Source organism: Oreochromis aureus, linkage group 17 (genome assembly GCF_013358895.1).
Source record: "Oreochromis aureus strain Israel breed Guangdong linkage group 17, ZZ_aureus, whole genome shotgun sequence".
NCBI classification, from domain to species: domain Eukaryota; kingdom Metazoa; phylum Chordata; class Actinopteri; order Cichliformes; family Cichlidae; genus Oreochromis; species Oreochromis aureus.
The window spans coordinates 21,373,486-21,390,004 of record NC_052958.1 but is presented as its reverse complement, the minus strand read 5'-3'; the positions used below and the strand labels follow the sequence as shown (position 1 = coordinate 21,390,004).

Here is a 16,519-nt window from a genome sequence, read left to right as displayed (position 1 = left end):
TACATACACTCACTTAAATCCTTTACTAAGTGCAGCTGAAGCCTGCCATGAACTACAAACTGCTGGAACACCAGCGTCACTGTTCACAGTGAAGTGCGTTTTACATCTCCATGGACTGAGCACCGTGAGGCTTTCAAACCTAAGAACACAGGACTAATTGTCCAGTATGGTGGTGGTAGCAAGACAGATTAATGAATCCTTTAACTTCACCTAAAATTAACAGGTAGATAGACACAGTTTGGTGTTCTAACAGGACAAATACACAACAAAACATTGCGCTTCTGGAATGGCCTTTCCAAAGTCCTGACCTCAACCCTATTTTTGACTATGCTTAAAAGTCAGATCTGTGCCGATGAACCTACCAGTTAAACTTAACTTGACTATTCCTGCCAAGAAGAACGGTCAAATACGCAGCCAGAATGATGCCAGAACCTCCTTGATGGCTAACAAAAATCTGTTCTAGGTGCCACTTGCTAACATACATTTAACCAAATATTAGTGAGGGTATATCTACTGTATATATCTGAGTATGTATGTACACTTCTGACCCTGTGTGGATCAGAAAAAATCCAACATAAATTCAGACTTGTGCATCCAGTTGTTGTTTTTCAAAGTCATTAAAAATGTATGCTCTGCAATCATCCCACCCTGGAAAACCAGTTACAAGAAGCCATTAAAAATCCAAAATTACCCTGACATTCATGCCCATGATGGATGTAAACTTCTGTCCACACCTGTAAGTGTTCGTTGTGTGATTTGGCTACATTTTATGAAATACATTTGATGTTTTTTAGAGCATTTTATCCACTCACATGCAGCCCTGAAACTATGATGTATATGATTTGATTGCGTATTATCGGAGTAAAACTAAGGAAGCAAGAATACACATGTTTTTTGAGCTAATGATTGCTTTCTACATATTCATAAGAAAAAATGTCTCTAGCCCACTTTAAGTTGGAAAAATTTCTAAAGTTCCTGTAATGCTCTTAGTGTCTTCTAGACGTCTTTACTCCTGAAATAAAGGAGCAAGAAAATCCGTGAAGCAGATGTTGAGCTCAGAAAGCACGTCTGGAAAATGACTAAGCCTCAAAAAAGAATGTGTGAGACCTACAGTTAATGTTTTACATATAGCAGAAGGCTTCTTTGAGGATTAATAGTATCTCAGAGAAACTTTCCCAACAGGATGTGTGTCAAAGTGTTTCCTGTCCTCAAAAAGTTTAACTCTTAAGAAATAAATGTTGCATAAAAAGAGTTTTCGTGGGAGGACTAAAAAAAACAAAACAAAAAGCTCATCGGGTTAAAAAACAAACTAATTCTTGTCTTCTAATGTTGCGTGGTGATGCTACCGCAGATCCAGGGTGAAGTAAGAGTATGCTGCTGTCAGTGTACATATTAATGGATCTGTAGTTTCTTTTTCGGTACAGATGGAAACCTCCTGCTGAGCTCCCAACTCATCACACACACACACACACTCCTGAGCAGAAGATGACAGCGCAGTCGTCTCTGGATGTTGCTCATTCAACATGACAGAGGACAGATGGCTGAGAGAGGGAAGGGAAGATACAGAAAGAAGAAAAGGAGACGGGGGCAGATTGAGTTATAGGCTCGGTGTCAGAGTAGATTTTGGTTACAGTGCTCAAAAAGCTTCAGGCTGAAAACATCACCGTGAGAAACGACTCACTCAGCCTCCCCCCGCCTCCGCCCTCGCCGTGGCTGCTGATCGCTCATTCATCACTGAGTTCCCGTCTGCCTTTGCTTATTTTTCAAATTCTTTGCACGCTGTCTGTACGCAGCTTCTTTGAATTCAGAAATGTGGAAGGAGCCAGGTGTGTGTGAGACAATTCAGCTCCTACCTTGACCCATTCACAGCCATACTGTAGCACCAGGGGACACACCGGCAGCTCTGAGGAGACTTTGCATGAATTCCAAAAAGCGAAAACAGTGCAGCAGTAACATCAAAGAGATATTGGACTAAATGCCAGCTGGTTCATTTTAGTAATTATAAACAAATCGTGGAGGTCAAATCATCCAACTTTTCACAATCATAAAACAATTCTGGCACCTGAACTTAATTCATTTCAGTGAAATGCAGGTGAATTCTGTAATTCTCAGAAAGCTTTATGGTCCTGGAGTGCTTGTAGGAACAACTGCACAGGAACTGCAGCTGAACAGTCTAGTGGTAAGACTACAAATTTTTGGAGCAGGAGTCACAAGTTTGATTCCCAACCGGTATCCAGTAAGGGTCTTGACTACATGTTGTACTCTGTATGATTGTGTATGTGACAAATAAAGTTTGTTTGGAGGAAATGGTTGTGTTTGGTTTTCACCTACCACCACTAAATGATAAACAGATCCTCTCTCTAAGACTCAAAAACAAAAGGAGTTGTTTTAGCAAAACCAAAGTTTACTGGAAAGCTGTAGGAGACACAGCAAGCATGCTTATTTGTGGGAAGTAACTGATGATAAGAATGCAGGGAGGGACATAAAACATCACACAGGATACAGGATTGAGGAGAACCATCTAGTACAAGGCAGTGTTGCTAATCCCAGAGCCGCAGAGCTGCACTTATCCATGTGCTGGTGGAAGTATGTGTGCTGGTAAAGCTCTGTCCTGAACTCTTGTGTATAAAGAGTTATTGGCCTCAGCTGAACTCACATTATACAGAATAAACCTCTGTATACATGGCCAACTAAATCGAAGTCTATACCCAGCGGCAAAACAAAACACCTACTCAACTCTGAAACACATCTGTCGATGTTCAAAATTTCAAACTGTTTGACAGAAGAAGACGAACCATCAGTCCTGTGCAAGAAAAGCCCTTCACCTTATAGGAAAAGAAAGACAGAAGCAGACACAACAGATCAGCCAGGCTGTATCCTCTGTGTCCACATGCTTTTATGTCTTGAAGTCAGAGTGACAGATGAGCCAATAAGTAAGAGAGAGAGCGAGAAAAGGGTTAGAACCTCTCCTACTTCTGCCACTGCAGATATCACAGCAAACTATCATCTCACCTGGCCAGGTTAAAAGCATCATCGATAAGTCCTGCCCTGTTTCCAACGGAGATGATCTGCAAGTGAGCAACAGGCAAAGAGGGATTGAAAAACTGAAAGAGAAACAACAGACAAACGCAGATGGTACTGAATACAGACAAGTTTTACCTGGGGGTTGGTGTGCAGCTGCTGAATCAGCAGTTTCCAGTTCTGGAGGTCATAGTTCACGCGGAAGTAGCCCGTCTGATTGATGTTGCCTACCAACCATGTGCTGTCATCCATCTGACCAATCCTGTGGGTTTCTGAGACACAACACAACAAAAAAACATTGGTCACTTAATCCAAGCATCGAGAAAACAAAGACATCAAAAACATTAAAAACATCAGATACGCAGATGACGACATGGACATGTCAGGATCTTCAGAGGATTCCAGTTCCAGTTACTCCTATAGTGTAGGGTTTTTAAACAGTTTTTAGGGCTGAAAATTTAGAAGTGAAATGACAATAACACTCAATGAACTTACATGGTATTAAAATGTTGGTTTCTCACTTTATTATTATTGCTTGAATGAGAACAGTGTATAAAGGTAAAATATAGCAATGTGTTATGCCAGCACAAACTGGGTTTTGACATAAGTAAAAGTACTGTAAGGATTAAATTGAGTGCAGTGACAGGATTACTTGTAAGAGGAGGGGACGCTAATATTTTTGGTACTGACTAATCGTGCCAATATTTAACAGTAAAGTTTTGATTTTTTTCTGGTATTGAAATAAACTAACTGGCTGACTGACTTTTAGCCCATTTAGTAAATATGGCTCTAAAAGTTGTTTTTTTTGTTTTCTTTTTTTTCGTGAACTCGTCAGTTTTGAGTTTTTATGTGTTTTCATAATGTCTTCTTTCATTTTAACTGAAAGAAAATGTTCAAAATGTTTAATTTTACTTTCTATATTAGACAATTATTAATTGCTTTTATTAGACAGTGCCTCATTTTAATATTTAAATATAAACATTTGGAAAAATTGATATAAGCGATCGATCGACTGCAGACATTTTGAGGTGATATTAATGAAAATATTAATCCATTAATCCATTCATCTTATCATAGGTTGAGAGGCTGTTGTAGGAATGGTAAGACAATCTGTATCGACAGTCTGTTGCAGTCTATTACACTTCATATATCATTCACAGTCTCATTCATACAACGTTTTATTCCAAAAAACATGCACAATATTTTTTTCTGGGCTGTTTACAGGATTTTTTGAATTATAGATTAGTAAAAAGAGATTTCTAAAATCCTCTCTGAAAAATCATCTGGCTTTAATGTGCCAACACAATGAAATAAGAATTTTGAATCTGGTTTTACCAAATTCTCGGATTTGTTCTGTTTTGGAAAAGAGTACAAACCAAATATTTATACAGAGGACACCCCATTTGCACATTTCAATCTAACATTTTAGAAAACTTGGAACACACAGAATAAATAGAAAATTGGGTGCAGCAGAAAAAAACATCTTGAAACTCCAACCAGCTAAGAATAGCCTGTTCGATCTGCACAACCTTTTAAGGATTGCAGCGTCTCGCACAACAACGTGAATATCCTCAGAGATGGCAAAATTAGGTTGTAAGCTTTAGTAGAACAGCTTGTAGGATGTGTATAACAGCCTGCTGAGGAAAACAGGGAAAATAGCAGCTGACCCCAGTCTGGCCCACTTCTTCAACTTATTCCCTTTGATAGGAAACAAACTGCCTCTGAGTCGTGAACTTTAAGACTCCTTTCTTCTCATTGCAAATAGGTGAAGTTATGCCAGAATCCAGACTCTTCTTCTGAAGTTAGCTCTTTCCAAAGATGAGAACCTGATGTATTTTAGGCAAAGACAGAAATAGAAAGTATATTCTTTAAAAATAGGCCTGAATTACGTCCATTCTAAAGAGACTGAGGGGGAACAAGCCAGAAAACAGAGTTATCATCTCTGACAACACTCATAAAGTGAGAATAGCATTAGTTCAGAGATGTCCAAAAGTCATGCTCAGCTTTAATCATTAGCTAATCTCACCGTCAGCACACATCAGCTGATGGCTCTGTGAAACCTTCGACTAGTCCAGTCAGAAACTCTCATACACTGTGATAACCTGTCCGAAGCTGCCGCTTTGCAGCTCACCTCAACCCGAGCTCCTCTTTTCCTGCTTCATGTTGTTTCTGACTTAATAAACGTCATATCTGCTGTCACCGTGCCTGCTCTGATCTCTGTGTGTGTCTGTGTGGTGGTGGTGGTGGGGTCTTACAGCTGGTTTCACTGGCACAGGGCTTCAGGCTGAATTACCTTTAAAAAATCTGAAGCTTCAGTTTTCCAGGAAAAAAAAACTAAACCAAGCAGGATTTTATTCCATAAAGCAGCCAGCAAGACAAAACAGGAACAAGCTTTATTCTGAAAGGTTTATTTTTCATGTAACACACTTTCCTCCAAAAGCTAATAAAGACAAAGCACCACTTCAACACAGAAAATTTTTGTTCTCTGTAAGAAGTCATTTTATCGTCCTAATATCAAAGAAAATGCAGCTCTACTTTGTAGAGCGCGCTATTCTTTAAAAAAACAAGCAAGTGTGACCTTTATTTCTCTAAAAGCTGAACAACAGTGGGTTTTACTCATTGTTAAATAATGAGGGAGTTTTATTTATAAAAAAAAAGCTTTATTTTAAAAGACAAGAAAACATGAAGAATTAGCCATATTTACATGTGGGAGGTTTGGTGTTTACTGCCAGCACTGAAAGACCTCTAACCTTGAAAATGAGACACCTCAAAACAATCAACTGTATCTGTTCGCTTCGATTTGTTGAGCCCATTAACTACAGATTACATGTCTGGAGATAATGAGATAATTAATTTGTGATCAGGAAATAAGATTACTCTGTTAGCATAACAAAACAATCCCAAGACAGCGGCTCGTCATTTCAAGGTAACACGATAATTAAGTCATGATTGCAGAGGAAACTTTCATGAATGATCTGAGACGTGAGAGCAGCACAGAGCATCATTACACCCACACTACTGTACCTGTCTTGTTGTTGATCCAGATGAGAGACTCTGAACAAACTGCGGATGTGTTTCCCACGGCGACTGTGAGAGGGACCTGCCACTGTAAACTACAGAGAGAGAGTGATGTCAGTAATGGTCAGTGGAATTGGATTGGGTTTTATTGCCTCAGTTATCAGATAGAGAGGCATTACAGAGAGAAGAGAGAGCGATGGTCAGTGATGATCTCTCAGCATCAGTCAGCTGGAAATGGAGCGAGTGACGCTCACTGTGTTACAGAGGGACAGGAAGTGAGAGTGTAATAGCTGCAGCAGTCAGCAAGCATCAGTCAAGTGGAAGTAACTGAAGGTTATTGTCTCTTTCTGAGAAACGGAGGTTAAATGTGCTGTCCAGTGAAAACTCTGGTTAGTTAGTCGGGTGATTTTTACATTTTCACTGTCATCTGAACAATACAGAAATGCCCCTTCACTGCTTGAGTGAATTCTGCAACCTATCGAGCTTTTAAAAAACAATTATATTACCACAAAATGGCAGTGCTACTGGGATTGAACTGGGCTGTTTTTCTTCCTGAACGGTTGACATTTAGGAGTTAAACGGTTTCTGAGAAGCAGCAAGGCAGATGAAATGTGGGAGTAATTCACTGCAACACAATTCAGATTCTCTGAATAAGAAAATCTGCCAACAAAACCATCCATCCATCCATCCATCCATGCTTTTCCTTATCCTCATGACAACAGGCTAAGCCCTTATTTCCTTTTTCTCCAAACAACCTTTTTCCTGTTTTTCCCGAGGTATTCAGATGTGTTTCCAGACCACACATCCCAAATCTCTCCAGTGAGTTATGCTCTACGGGGAGACTGGAAAACGGGAGGTTTCCTGTTCAGATCCCTGGACCATCTCAGGTGGTTTTTTCATCACAAAGAAGCAGCAGCTCAAATATTACTTTGGGTTTTTTTTTTAATCTGTTCAATACATTGTTTTAACCTCAGGTGATATAGGAATCCATACTAGTTTCATAAAATGACCACAGTTTATCATTTTCCTGTTCACATTGTTTTCATGGGTAGAGACCCTGGTTACAGCTGAGACCTCAGAATGCTTGGATAGTCAGTAAAAATGTTTTGTACTGTCTTTGGTTGCTTATACCAAGTTGGACACACACCCTGTCTTTCTTATCAGAACTGGCTTAATCTTTGGAAACATTCCTCTGTGATTTTGGTCCTAATTGCTGCAGATTTGTGGGCTAGATGAGAAAATCCCATTACGCAACATCCAAAAGGTGTTCTATTGGATTGAGATGTGGTGAGGAGTGACCTCGCTGTTATGCTAAATAAAAAACATTTTGGGATGCTGTGTTGGATCCTGCTGGAAACAGCCATCATAAGATGCATACACTGGGGTCATAAATGGATGATATGTTTCAGCAATGATACTCAGGTAGCCTATGGTGTTTAAACGATGCTTAGTTGGTGCTATGGAGTCCAAGGTTTACTCAGAGAAAGCACAAATAAGAAATAAATAATAGTAGATAAAAACATTGTATGATAAACTTTCAGTGATCTAAATGATATGACAGAATCCTGAGGAAACACAGGAATTCAATTTCTTTAAATGATTCATATATATTTCGTTGTTGCCCAGATTAACAAGGTCCACATCAGGTGTTGAGGAAAGCTACTGGGACAAGAAGGCATAAGTGGACAAGGGTGAGAACACTGAATAGGAGAAATGGATTCCCCCTATTCACCATTTCTTGCTGTTGTAATGCTATTATGCAAGTAATCCCAATGGAAAGGTGAAACAACTAGTAGATCAATGTTCCAACTGCTATCACAACTAGAGATTGATTGGATACAAAACAAATGCTACGGCAAGCAAGGATCATGGCTAAGCTGGAAACCTGGTTCCTCTGTGGCCGATTACTATGTACTACGTAACTCTTTTCACATTCTCTGTTAGACCTTCAGAGGTTACTTGAAGGTCTACTGTCTACTGGTCTACTGTGACCATTGCTTAAACCAATCATCTGATCTATACCATGGCAGCAGCAGTCAGTGAGATGCTTGGCTGCAAGATGAATGGCCACAAGGAGCAGTACCCCTCAGTGGGGATGGGGACTTCTACATGGAGCCCATTTATCAGAGCTGCAGAAAGATGTGATGAAGAAATGAATGCCTAAGAAGTACAACTAGCTGCCCATACCTGAGACACTGGAAACTGCCAAGCAAAGACTCACAGATTTATACTAGGGAGATTAAAGCCAGAAGCATAAACCAGCTGTTCTCCACTGGACAATCTAAGGTGTACTCTCAGTGGCAGAGGAACTGGACGTCATGACCATCTGGCAACACAATCGAACCAAGTGCTAAAGGATGAAGAGGACTAGGAATGGCTAACTGAAGGCTGGAACAGTCCTGATCCCCAAGGATCCCTAGAAGGGGCCAGTCCCATCCAACTATCAGCCAATAACCTGTCTCAGCACTTCATAGAAGTTCCTGTCAGGCATCATAGTGGCTAAGATGAACAGGCACATACGTCAGTACATGAGTGGGGCCCAGAAAGGAATTGGCACAAATAACCAGAGGGGCAAAATATCAACTCCTGGTAAATACAGCAGTCGCTAGAGACTGATCAACATGTGCACCACCTGGACTGGTTTCAAGAAAGCCAACAACTAAATGCCTCACACATGGATCCATGTCTCAAAGGGTCAGGGCTGTTTCAGCAGCAAAAGGGGACCAACATAATATAAGGTAAGTGGTAATGTTAATGTTATGCCGGATCGATGTATGTGCATGGAGATGGGCAAAAAGTCTGCAAGTATAAAGCAAACAAAAAGAATTGCAGAACTATTTATGATATCATGAGTGCATTATTGTTAGTCTGAGGTGAATGTTTTTGGCCAAAAACCAAACCATGCAGATAGTGCTCTGTGAGGAAAGAATTTAGCTGAGTCTTAGAGTTCATTAGGAACAAATAGCTTCTTGATGCTTCCCTTATTAGAAGTCTAATTTTAATCCTAACATTTACCATATGTAAGTACGAATAACAGTCCTAAAAGTGAGTGTTTCTCTTCAGCACTGTTAAGAGCCCTGACGTTATAATTAGACTCATTTTGATCAAATTGATTCATATTTTAATTAGACTGGATTTTCATTAGAAATGGCAAACAATCAGCTTTACATACATACTTTACATCCAGTCAATTCCCCTTTTTAAGCAGTGGGTGTGTGAATACTGTAAAGTAGGGGTCATTGTAACACAATCAGCCTGAGAAAGAACCATTTACTATTCCTATAATAGCCATTTGTCGCTGCAGGCTACAGTGGATCAATACCACTGCCTAGCAAGCAAATACTTTATCTGATATTTATATCAATGTGATTGACAGGAGTGGAGCTAAACCACACACACATACACACCCACAGAGACACACACTGGAAGACACACAATCCACAGCCTGGACAGCAGAATGTGTTTATTAATATTGATGCAAGTGTGTGTGTCCTCAGAGTTTATGGTTTATTCATCAAAGGCAGAAACCAAGTGAAACACACACATTCATGCTGGAGGTAGAGAGAAACGCAGCATGACTGCAGTGATCTATTCAAAGAGGGAAACTTTAGAAACTCTTCAGACAGCCTTCACCTCTCTGCTCATCTTCCTCCATTAAAGAACATGTTGACCCCATTTAGACTTGTCGTTCCAACTGTCTCCGAGTCAGATAAAATCAAAACCTTTATGATCAAAAATACACCTACCCGCTCCTCTAATGCCAGGATCAGAAGCCACAATATCAGCTCGATAATGGCTCGACAGACGTGGGCTGTCGGGAATAAAAATGAGAGACATGCAGCGTCTCGTGGCATAAAACAACCCAAAGCTTCTAGGTCACTTCACAACTGCCAGACACAGAGGGCAATTTGTGTGTGCCACAAAATTAACACAAAACAGCACTTAACACAGACCACACCATAAAATTACCATAAAACTCAGTGACAAGCACCAAATTATTCATGACTACATGACTGCTCTGTGTTGGAACACAAGATGCCCTGAGGACGATTTACAAATGGGCACTTATAGTTTCCCTAGCACCCAGAGCTAGCAGAGCCAGAAACTCTGGGGGGAACCATTAAGAACAAAGTGATCATTCATATTCAGATGATTATTTATAAGTAGAACTTGACAATCACCAATGTTTGATGCTGTGTCAACACAGGAAAGAGTTTATGAAGGAGTATCAAACAGGGCACTCAAGTTTTACCGAGGAAACAACCAGGAGGAATCCTAGTCAGATACCCAAACCCTACCTTCACTGTTTCTGTCTGATGGTGGAGACCAGTATTCCTACCCTGAACCTTCTCCCAAATAACTGAGCACTTCACCATTTCTCTAAAGGTGGTTCTAAGCAACCTCTGAGGAAGCTCATTTCCACTGCTTGTATCCTCAATCTTATTTCAATCACTACCCACAGCTTGTAGCAGGACTCTAGACTATTCATTTTGTGTTAATATCCAATATACTGTTGAGCAAAACACAAAAGGTTTGTGGATGATTGTGGGACCAGTTCACATATCTTATAAATCATGTGACAAACTACTCTAGACTCTAGACTCACTCTACTGTGAGACTACTCTCTGTAGGGTTTTCTGTTTTTGTTCTGGCAACACTTCCAGTTGTGTAAATAACCACCATATATACACACTTATAAGGAATAAACCAGACTTGACACCTCAAAAGATGTGTCATGTGGTAGTTACGTAGCTGACTGAAAGCAAAGTCATATCTACGCTGTCAGATGTGCAAGAAACAAACAATCTCTGTATAGACAGCTGTTAAAGGGCCTTCAAAATGCACCTGCAGAAACAACATAAATGTTCCTCTGTTCATTTTACTTTAGATATCTGCAAGTGTAATTACTGGGTAGTCACTGCAGTTAAGCTCAGCACATGGTGAAATTTATCTGACTTTTGACAAGACACCAAATAGGTTGATGGAAAAATAGAGATGTCTATGAGAGTTCAATTTTATTTTCATATTAAATCTGGCGTAGGGAACATTTTTTTATGAATGGATGAAGAAAAAAAAGACAAATGAAAGAAAAAAAAAGTATATTGCCGGAGTGTTAATAACTAAAGTTCTTCAAATGGCCACTTGAGGCGAGCTCCTAAAGCCAATCGTCCCCATAGACTCCCATGTTAAAAAGCCCAAATTTGCAGTGGAAATAAACATACTTATAGCCTGGTAAAAACAAAAAAAGCAAACAACGAAAAATGATAGTTTTTGTCTCTAAAGCTACAGCTCACCCTAACAGAAACTGTATAGAGCTCAGGAAGATTTTAGCACCCAGCTGTTTGAATTGCATTAAGGATTAAATACGGCTTAACTGTCTGCTAGCCATCACATCTGCTAATTAAACAAGACCTCAGAATATATAATATTATATACATATTGACTATGTTTAATGGATTTATCTGAAGAATAATCATTCTAGCTCTTTAAAGAAGTCTAGTCTGGTGAGTGAATTTGTAAACCTTTTTAAGCTATCTAGCTATGCTTGAAAAGTTTGCTAGCAGTAGTGAATAACTTGATAAACTTTTGTGACACCTCTTCCTTTAAAAAAGTCCACATTTCAATGGACATTATATTAAAGTCAAGTTTTTAAAATGTGAATTCACAAACCAATAGGTGTTGTGTTTACTTTTTGAAGGCTCTTTTAAGGATGCATTTGAGGAGATTTTGGGCAAATACACTTTTGAGACCAGATCAAGCAAATCACAAAGTAGTCCGCAACGTTAGTTATGTGTGGTGATGCAATGAGCTTTGACGAAGACTTTTCCCCGTGAGTGTGGGGTCTGACAAAAAGTCAGTGCTGACCTCTCCAAAACCGATATGAAGCACAGTGATGTCCCATGGATGTCTGGTGTGGCAGACAGTTATAGGGTCTCTTTTTTCTAAATTTCTGGCTTCTGTAACTTTTTTTATTTCACTATTGCTTCCTCTGTCTGACTAACAAGAAGAAGGAAGGTCGAGCTAGAGGTGACAGAGTTGAAGATGCTAAGATTTTTATTGGGAGTGACCAGAATGGACAGGATTAGAAATTAGTACATCAGGGTGACAACTCAGGTTGAGCCATTTGGAGACAGTCAAGGCTGAGATGGTTTGGACATGTGCAGAGGAGGGATAGTGCATATATTGGACATAATGTTGAATATAGAGCTGCCAGGCAGGAGGAAAAGACTCATGGATGTAGTGAAGCAGGATTTGCAGAGGATTGGTTTGTCAGAGGAGGATACTGGAATACTGTGAGATGGAGGTGATCTGCTGTGGTGGCCTCTAAAGCGAGCAGCCAAAAGAAGAAGAAGAAGAGCTTTTTCTGGTACATTTGTTTAGTCATACTTATCTGGCTCATAAGGGTAAAGCAGTATATAAATACTTCCTTCAACTGTGGTTTTGTGGACTCATGAATAATTCATCACTGTCCTGTTTAGCATTAAAGCTCATTAAATCAAGCACACAGACACTGCTTCTCCAATCATGTCACTGTTTACCTGTCAGCTGACGAGGCACCACAGAAACGAGCTGTTAAATCCTGACTGAGATACTGTTTGATTTATTTTCAGTATCATTGCCTCGACCTTAACGTTAGCTCATGCTGTCCTCATCGTCTCTCTCTCTCTGCCTGTCACTTCAGTTCTTTTAAAGGCATTTATCTCCCTGGTTGTTTGATGGTGGCAAAATAAAAAGACCCAAATTTAAAATGTCTCCAAGCACAGCACCAGAGGAAGAGAAGAATGCATTTGACAAAAATAAACCGTGATCTTCAAAATGTCACCTTAAGAGCTGAAGTTAACAAAATGCCAAAAAAAATCTGAAAATAAAGATTTTCTTTTTTGTTATGTAAATGAAAAGCTTCCTCTCCAACTTAAATTTATTGGATACATAGATGACTGCCTGTCACGCTAATGTGACAGCTGGTTGGATGTCAGTTTATGAGTGGCTGCGGTCAAGTTAGCATGCTAGTTAGTCATTGTCAGGGTCGTGGGGGGCTGGAGCCTATCCCAGCTGTCTTAGAGTGAGAGGCAGGGTAAACCCTGGACAGGTCCACTTCTGTCGCAGGGCTAACAAAGAGACAGACAACCATTCACACCTATGGGCAATTTAGAGTTATCAGTTGCCCTAACCCAACTAACTGAATGTGGGAGGACCTGGAGAGAACCTACACAAAAACAGGGAGAACATGCAAACTCCACACAGGCTGAACTCAGGACCTTCTTGCTGTGAGGCAACAGTGCTAACCTGTACTTTGGTGGACACCAGCCTTTCCAGGTTTACGTGAGAGACTTTAAAAATACATTTTAAAACTCATTATGTGATCTGAAGTCTATGCAAAACCATCCTCGCTTTCTTTCAAGCACATACTGATGCTTGGTCACGACCTTAGTCATCATGTGGGAATACAGTGGGTACCCTTTTAGTGTTTTTTTTTTCCAGAGTTACTACTCCTACTACTCCAACACAATTCAATAAAAAGCCCTCCATGTCTAAAATAGATTCCATGAGACCAGGGGCCTAAAGTGCTCTGCTGGTGTCATCAACAGCAAAGTGGTGAAATGCATAACTACAGTAACCAAGGGAACAGTGGAAAAACTTGTCTATGTATGTTCTCACTCATCAGCACCATTGTAGAGCTCCAGATACCTTCTTTTCAAAAGCAGTGGAAAAGATTGTTGCAGGTAACAGAACTTTGTCTTGTGTTGTTAGGTTAAGTCAAACATTAAGCTATAACAAGTTAACCCTGCAAAGGTCCATACAGACATGACAGCATCAAGCTGTAGACATTGTGAACTGCTGCAGATTTCTCAGCTGTACATCCATGATGTCTCGTGTTCCACTACATCCCAAAGGTGCCCTACTGGATTTAGTTGATTTGAGCTTTTAGGAAGATTTAAGCTCTGTGGACGACATCTGCACCTGATGTGATCTGCTGCTGCTGCTGTACCCCATCTGTTTCAAAGTTTAATGTGCTGTGCATTCAGAGATGCTCTTTTGCATACCCTGCTTGTAACAAGTGGTCATGTGAGTTACTGTTGTCTCTAAGCAGTCTCCTCTGACCTCTGACATAAAAAAGGCATTTTTGCCCAGAGACAACCGCTCACTGGATGTTTTCTTTTCATCGGACCATTCTCTTTAGAGATGGTTGTGCAGGACCATCCCAGCAGATGAGCAACAATCATGCCATATTCATAGTAACTTCAGTCAACTTTAATCCTTATTCTGATGCTCAGTTTGAGCAGGTCAACTTGACCTACAAACATACAATTTTTAAAACTGGAGTAATATTATAATTGGAGTGTATTGCTAAATTAAAGTACCTTTTTATAAAAGAGCTCAGGAGGTTCTCAATGGCACATTATAATCTGCGATAAGATGTTATTTTTTAGCAGAGCCAAAGGAAAAGAAGAAGGTACCGTCTGCACAGAAATGAACACTTGTGAGATATATAATAAACACTGATTTTAAAACTTTTCCCTTCCTATTTTTTTCTGTTTTCATATCAAAGCTGAATGATACAGGGCTGGTTGTCCATAAAAGATGACTTAAGACAGAGGCTCAAATTTTGTATCTCTGTATGTAATCATGGGAAAAGAGAGATTTGCGTTTGGTCTAAACACACCATGAGGGTGAAGCGATGATCATGAGCTTTTTCCGACAGAATTCAGCCCTGATTTCTTGTCATTCTACAGCTGACTTGTTTAAGTAATAATAGAAAACAGCAAAACAGCAAAAGTGTCAGATATTGATCCTTCATACAGTGTCCCATCAAAAGAACTGGAGACTGAAAGTGTCGACAACAACTGTCTGAACTGTACAACAAAAATTTAAAGCTTGTGTAAGAAAAACTATTGAATCCCAGGAAAAGCAGCCAGTTTAACTGCTTCAAAAACCTTCAGCAAAATGATCGTACTCTGGATGAACCCACATCAGTATTTCTCTCCAGAAAGGTACAAAGTTGTGAGTTCCCAAGTTACTGAAGGACTGGACAACCTGCACATAATTTAGTGCATGTCCAAGAGTTCTCTTCTCATGAAAATAATACTGACAATAAATAATTAAATAAAGCAGTCTGGGCTTGAGTCAACAGTGTGTACACTGCGGGACACTGCTCTGCTTCTAAACACAGCTCCGCTGGATCAAACAGCAGCATCAGCCCCGGCTGCACTCAGCCGTGACGCCGAATCAACTAAAAGCACAGCAGCAGTTTCTTTTTAGTGTTGGTGAATGCCCCGGGACAGCTGAGTGTGTCTGAACGCAGCCCCGCGAGACTCAACAAGAGCAAAAGAAAGATTTCAACTCCACCTACAACAAACAGCTTCAGTTCATCAGCTGATGAGACCTCGAGAGTGATTCTCAGCTCAAGTGAAACACAAAAGACTCCACATGAAAGACAAGAAAAAGAACATAACATAAGAAAAGCTGAGGAAACTTTTTTTGAGAAACTGAGCAGGTCAGAGTGATTGTAAATGTCAACTACTGTACAAAAACATGACAGACTGAAGAGAGAGAAAGACCTGGAAATAAATGATGGGAGAAAACAAGAACAGGTAAAAATAAAAAAAACAAAAAAAGGAAGGGAGCTGATGAAGTATTGATGGAAAAGAAAGTGGGTCGATAAAACAGAAGAGAGTAAACTCCAAAGGTTGTAAAAGATGTGAATAAAACATGATGGGAATCAAATATAAATGAAATATAAAAGATGTAAAGGTGGTAAAGAATGTGAGGAGAAACAGGAAAAGTGCCTTTTCAGGAAAAAAATCCAGCAAGATCACTGAAAGACAAACTTAGTGCCTAATGTAGCGTGAAATGAGGGGTTTCAGGAGAATTGTTTCAGCGGTGAATGACTGAATGAAGAACAGATGGAGAGACGTGTCAGGAACAGGACTAGCAGTCTAAAGGCCAACTAGTGTCCAGAGACTCCAGCTCCATAATGCCTATTCTTAGAGTTACAAATTAGGTCCATCCAAAGAGCAGCATTTGTAGAAAGGCCATATGGACAAACCAGAGTGACTAACAAACTAACATTTTTCAAACTTGCTTAACCAAACTTTTTATGCATAAGTTGGATACACTTACAAAAAAGGACCACAAATATTTCAAAGATTCTGCAGTCATGCACTGCTGGTAGCCATAGTGACAGCACACATCGCTTTTAAGTCTCCTGTTGATTGCTCAACTAGAGCTGACTGAACCTGGTGACAGAGTGGTGGCTTGTACAGTAAAAACCTGTCAATCATAAGGTAGCCACATCTGAAAGCATACAGTGAAAAAGAGAGTTTCCCTGAGTGTGGCCTATGAAAAACCAACTTAGTCTTTGATTCACCAGCTTATAGAACTTTCTTTAGTAGCATTTACTTGAGGTACTTGATTTTTGTATGATTTTTCTCAGCCTCTCACATCACTCTGAAGGAGTATTTGAGGTGTTTGTGCTGAC

At 39.9% G+C, this 16,519-nt stretch overlaps 1 protein-coding gene across 2 annotated transcripts in view; it reads right to left on the bottom strand.

Annotated features, from left to right (window-relative positions):
- Positions 1-16,519, bottom strand: part of trhde.2 (thyrotropin releasing hormone degrading enzyme, tandem duplicate 2) — a 222,734-nt gene that overhangs the window by 26,675 nt on the left and 179,540 nt on the right. For both annotated transcript variants that reach the window (XM_039600662.1, XM_039600661.1), the window contains exons 11-13: positions 6,046-6,134; positions 3,160-3,293; positions 3,013-3,068 (exon numbers count right to left, since the gene is read on the bottom strand). In XM_039600662.1, the coding sequence (XP_039456596.1) occupies positions 3,013-3,068; positions 3,160-3,293; positions 6,046-6,134 (279 nt within the window). The remainder of the gene's footprint in view (positions 1-3,012; positions 3,069-3,159; positions 3,294-6,045; positions 6,135-16,519) is intronic.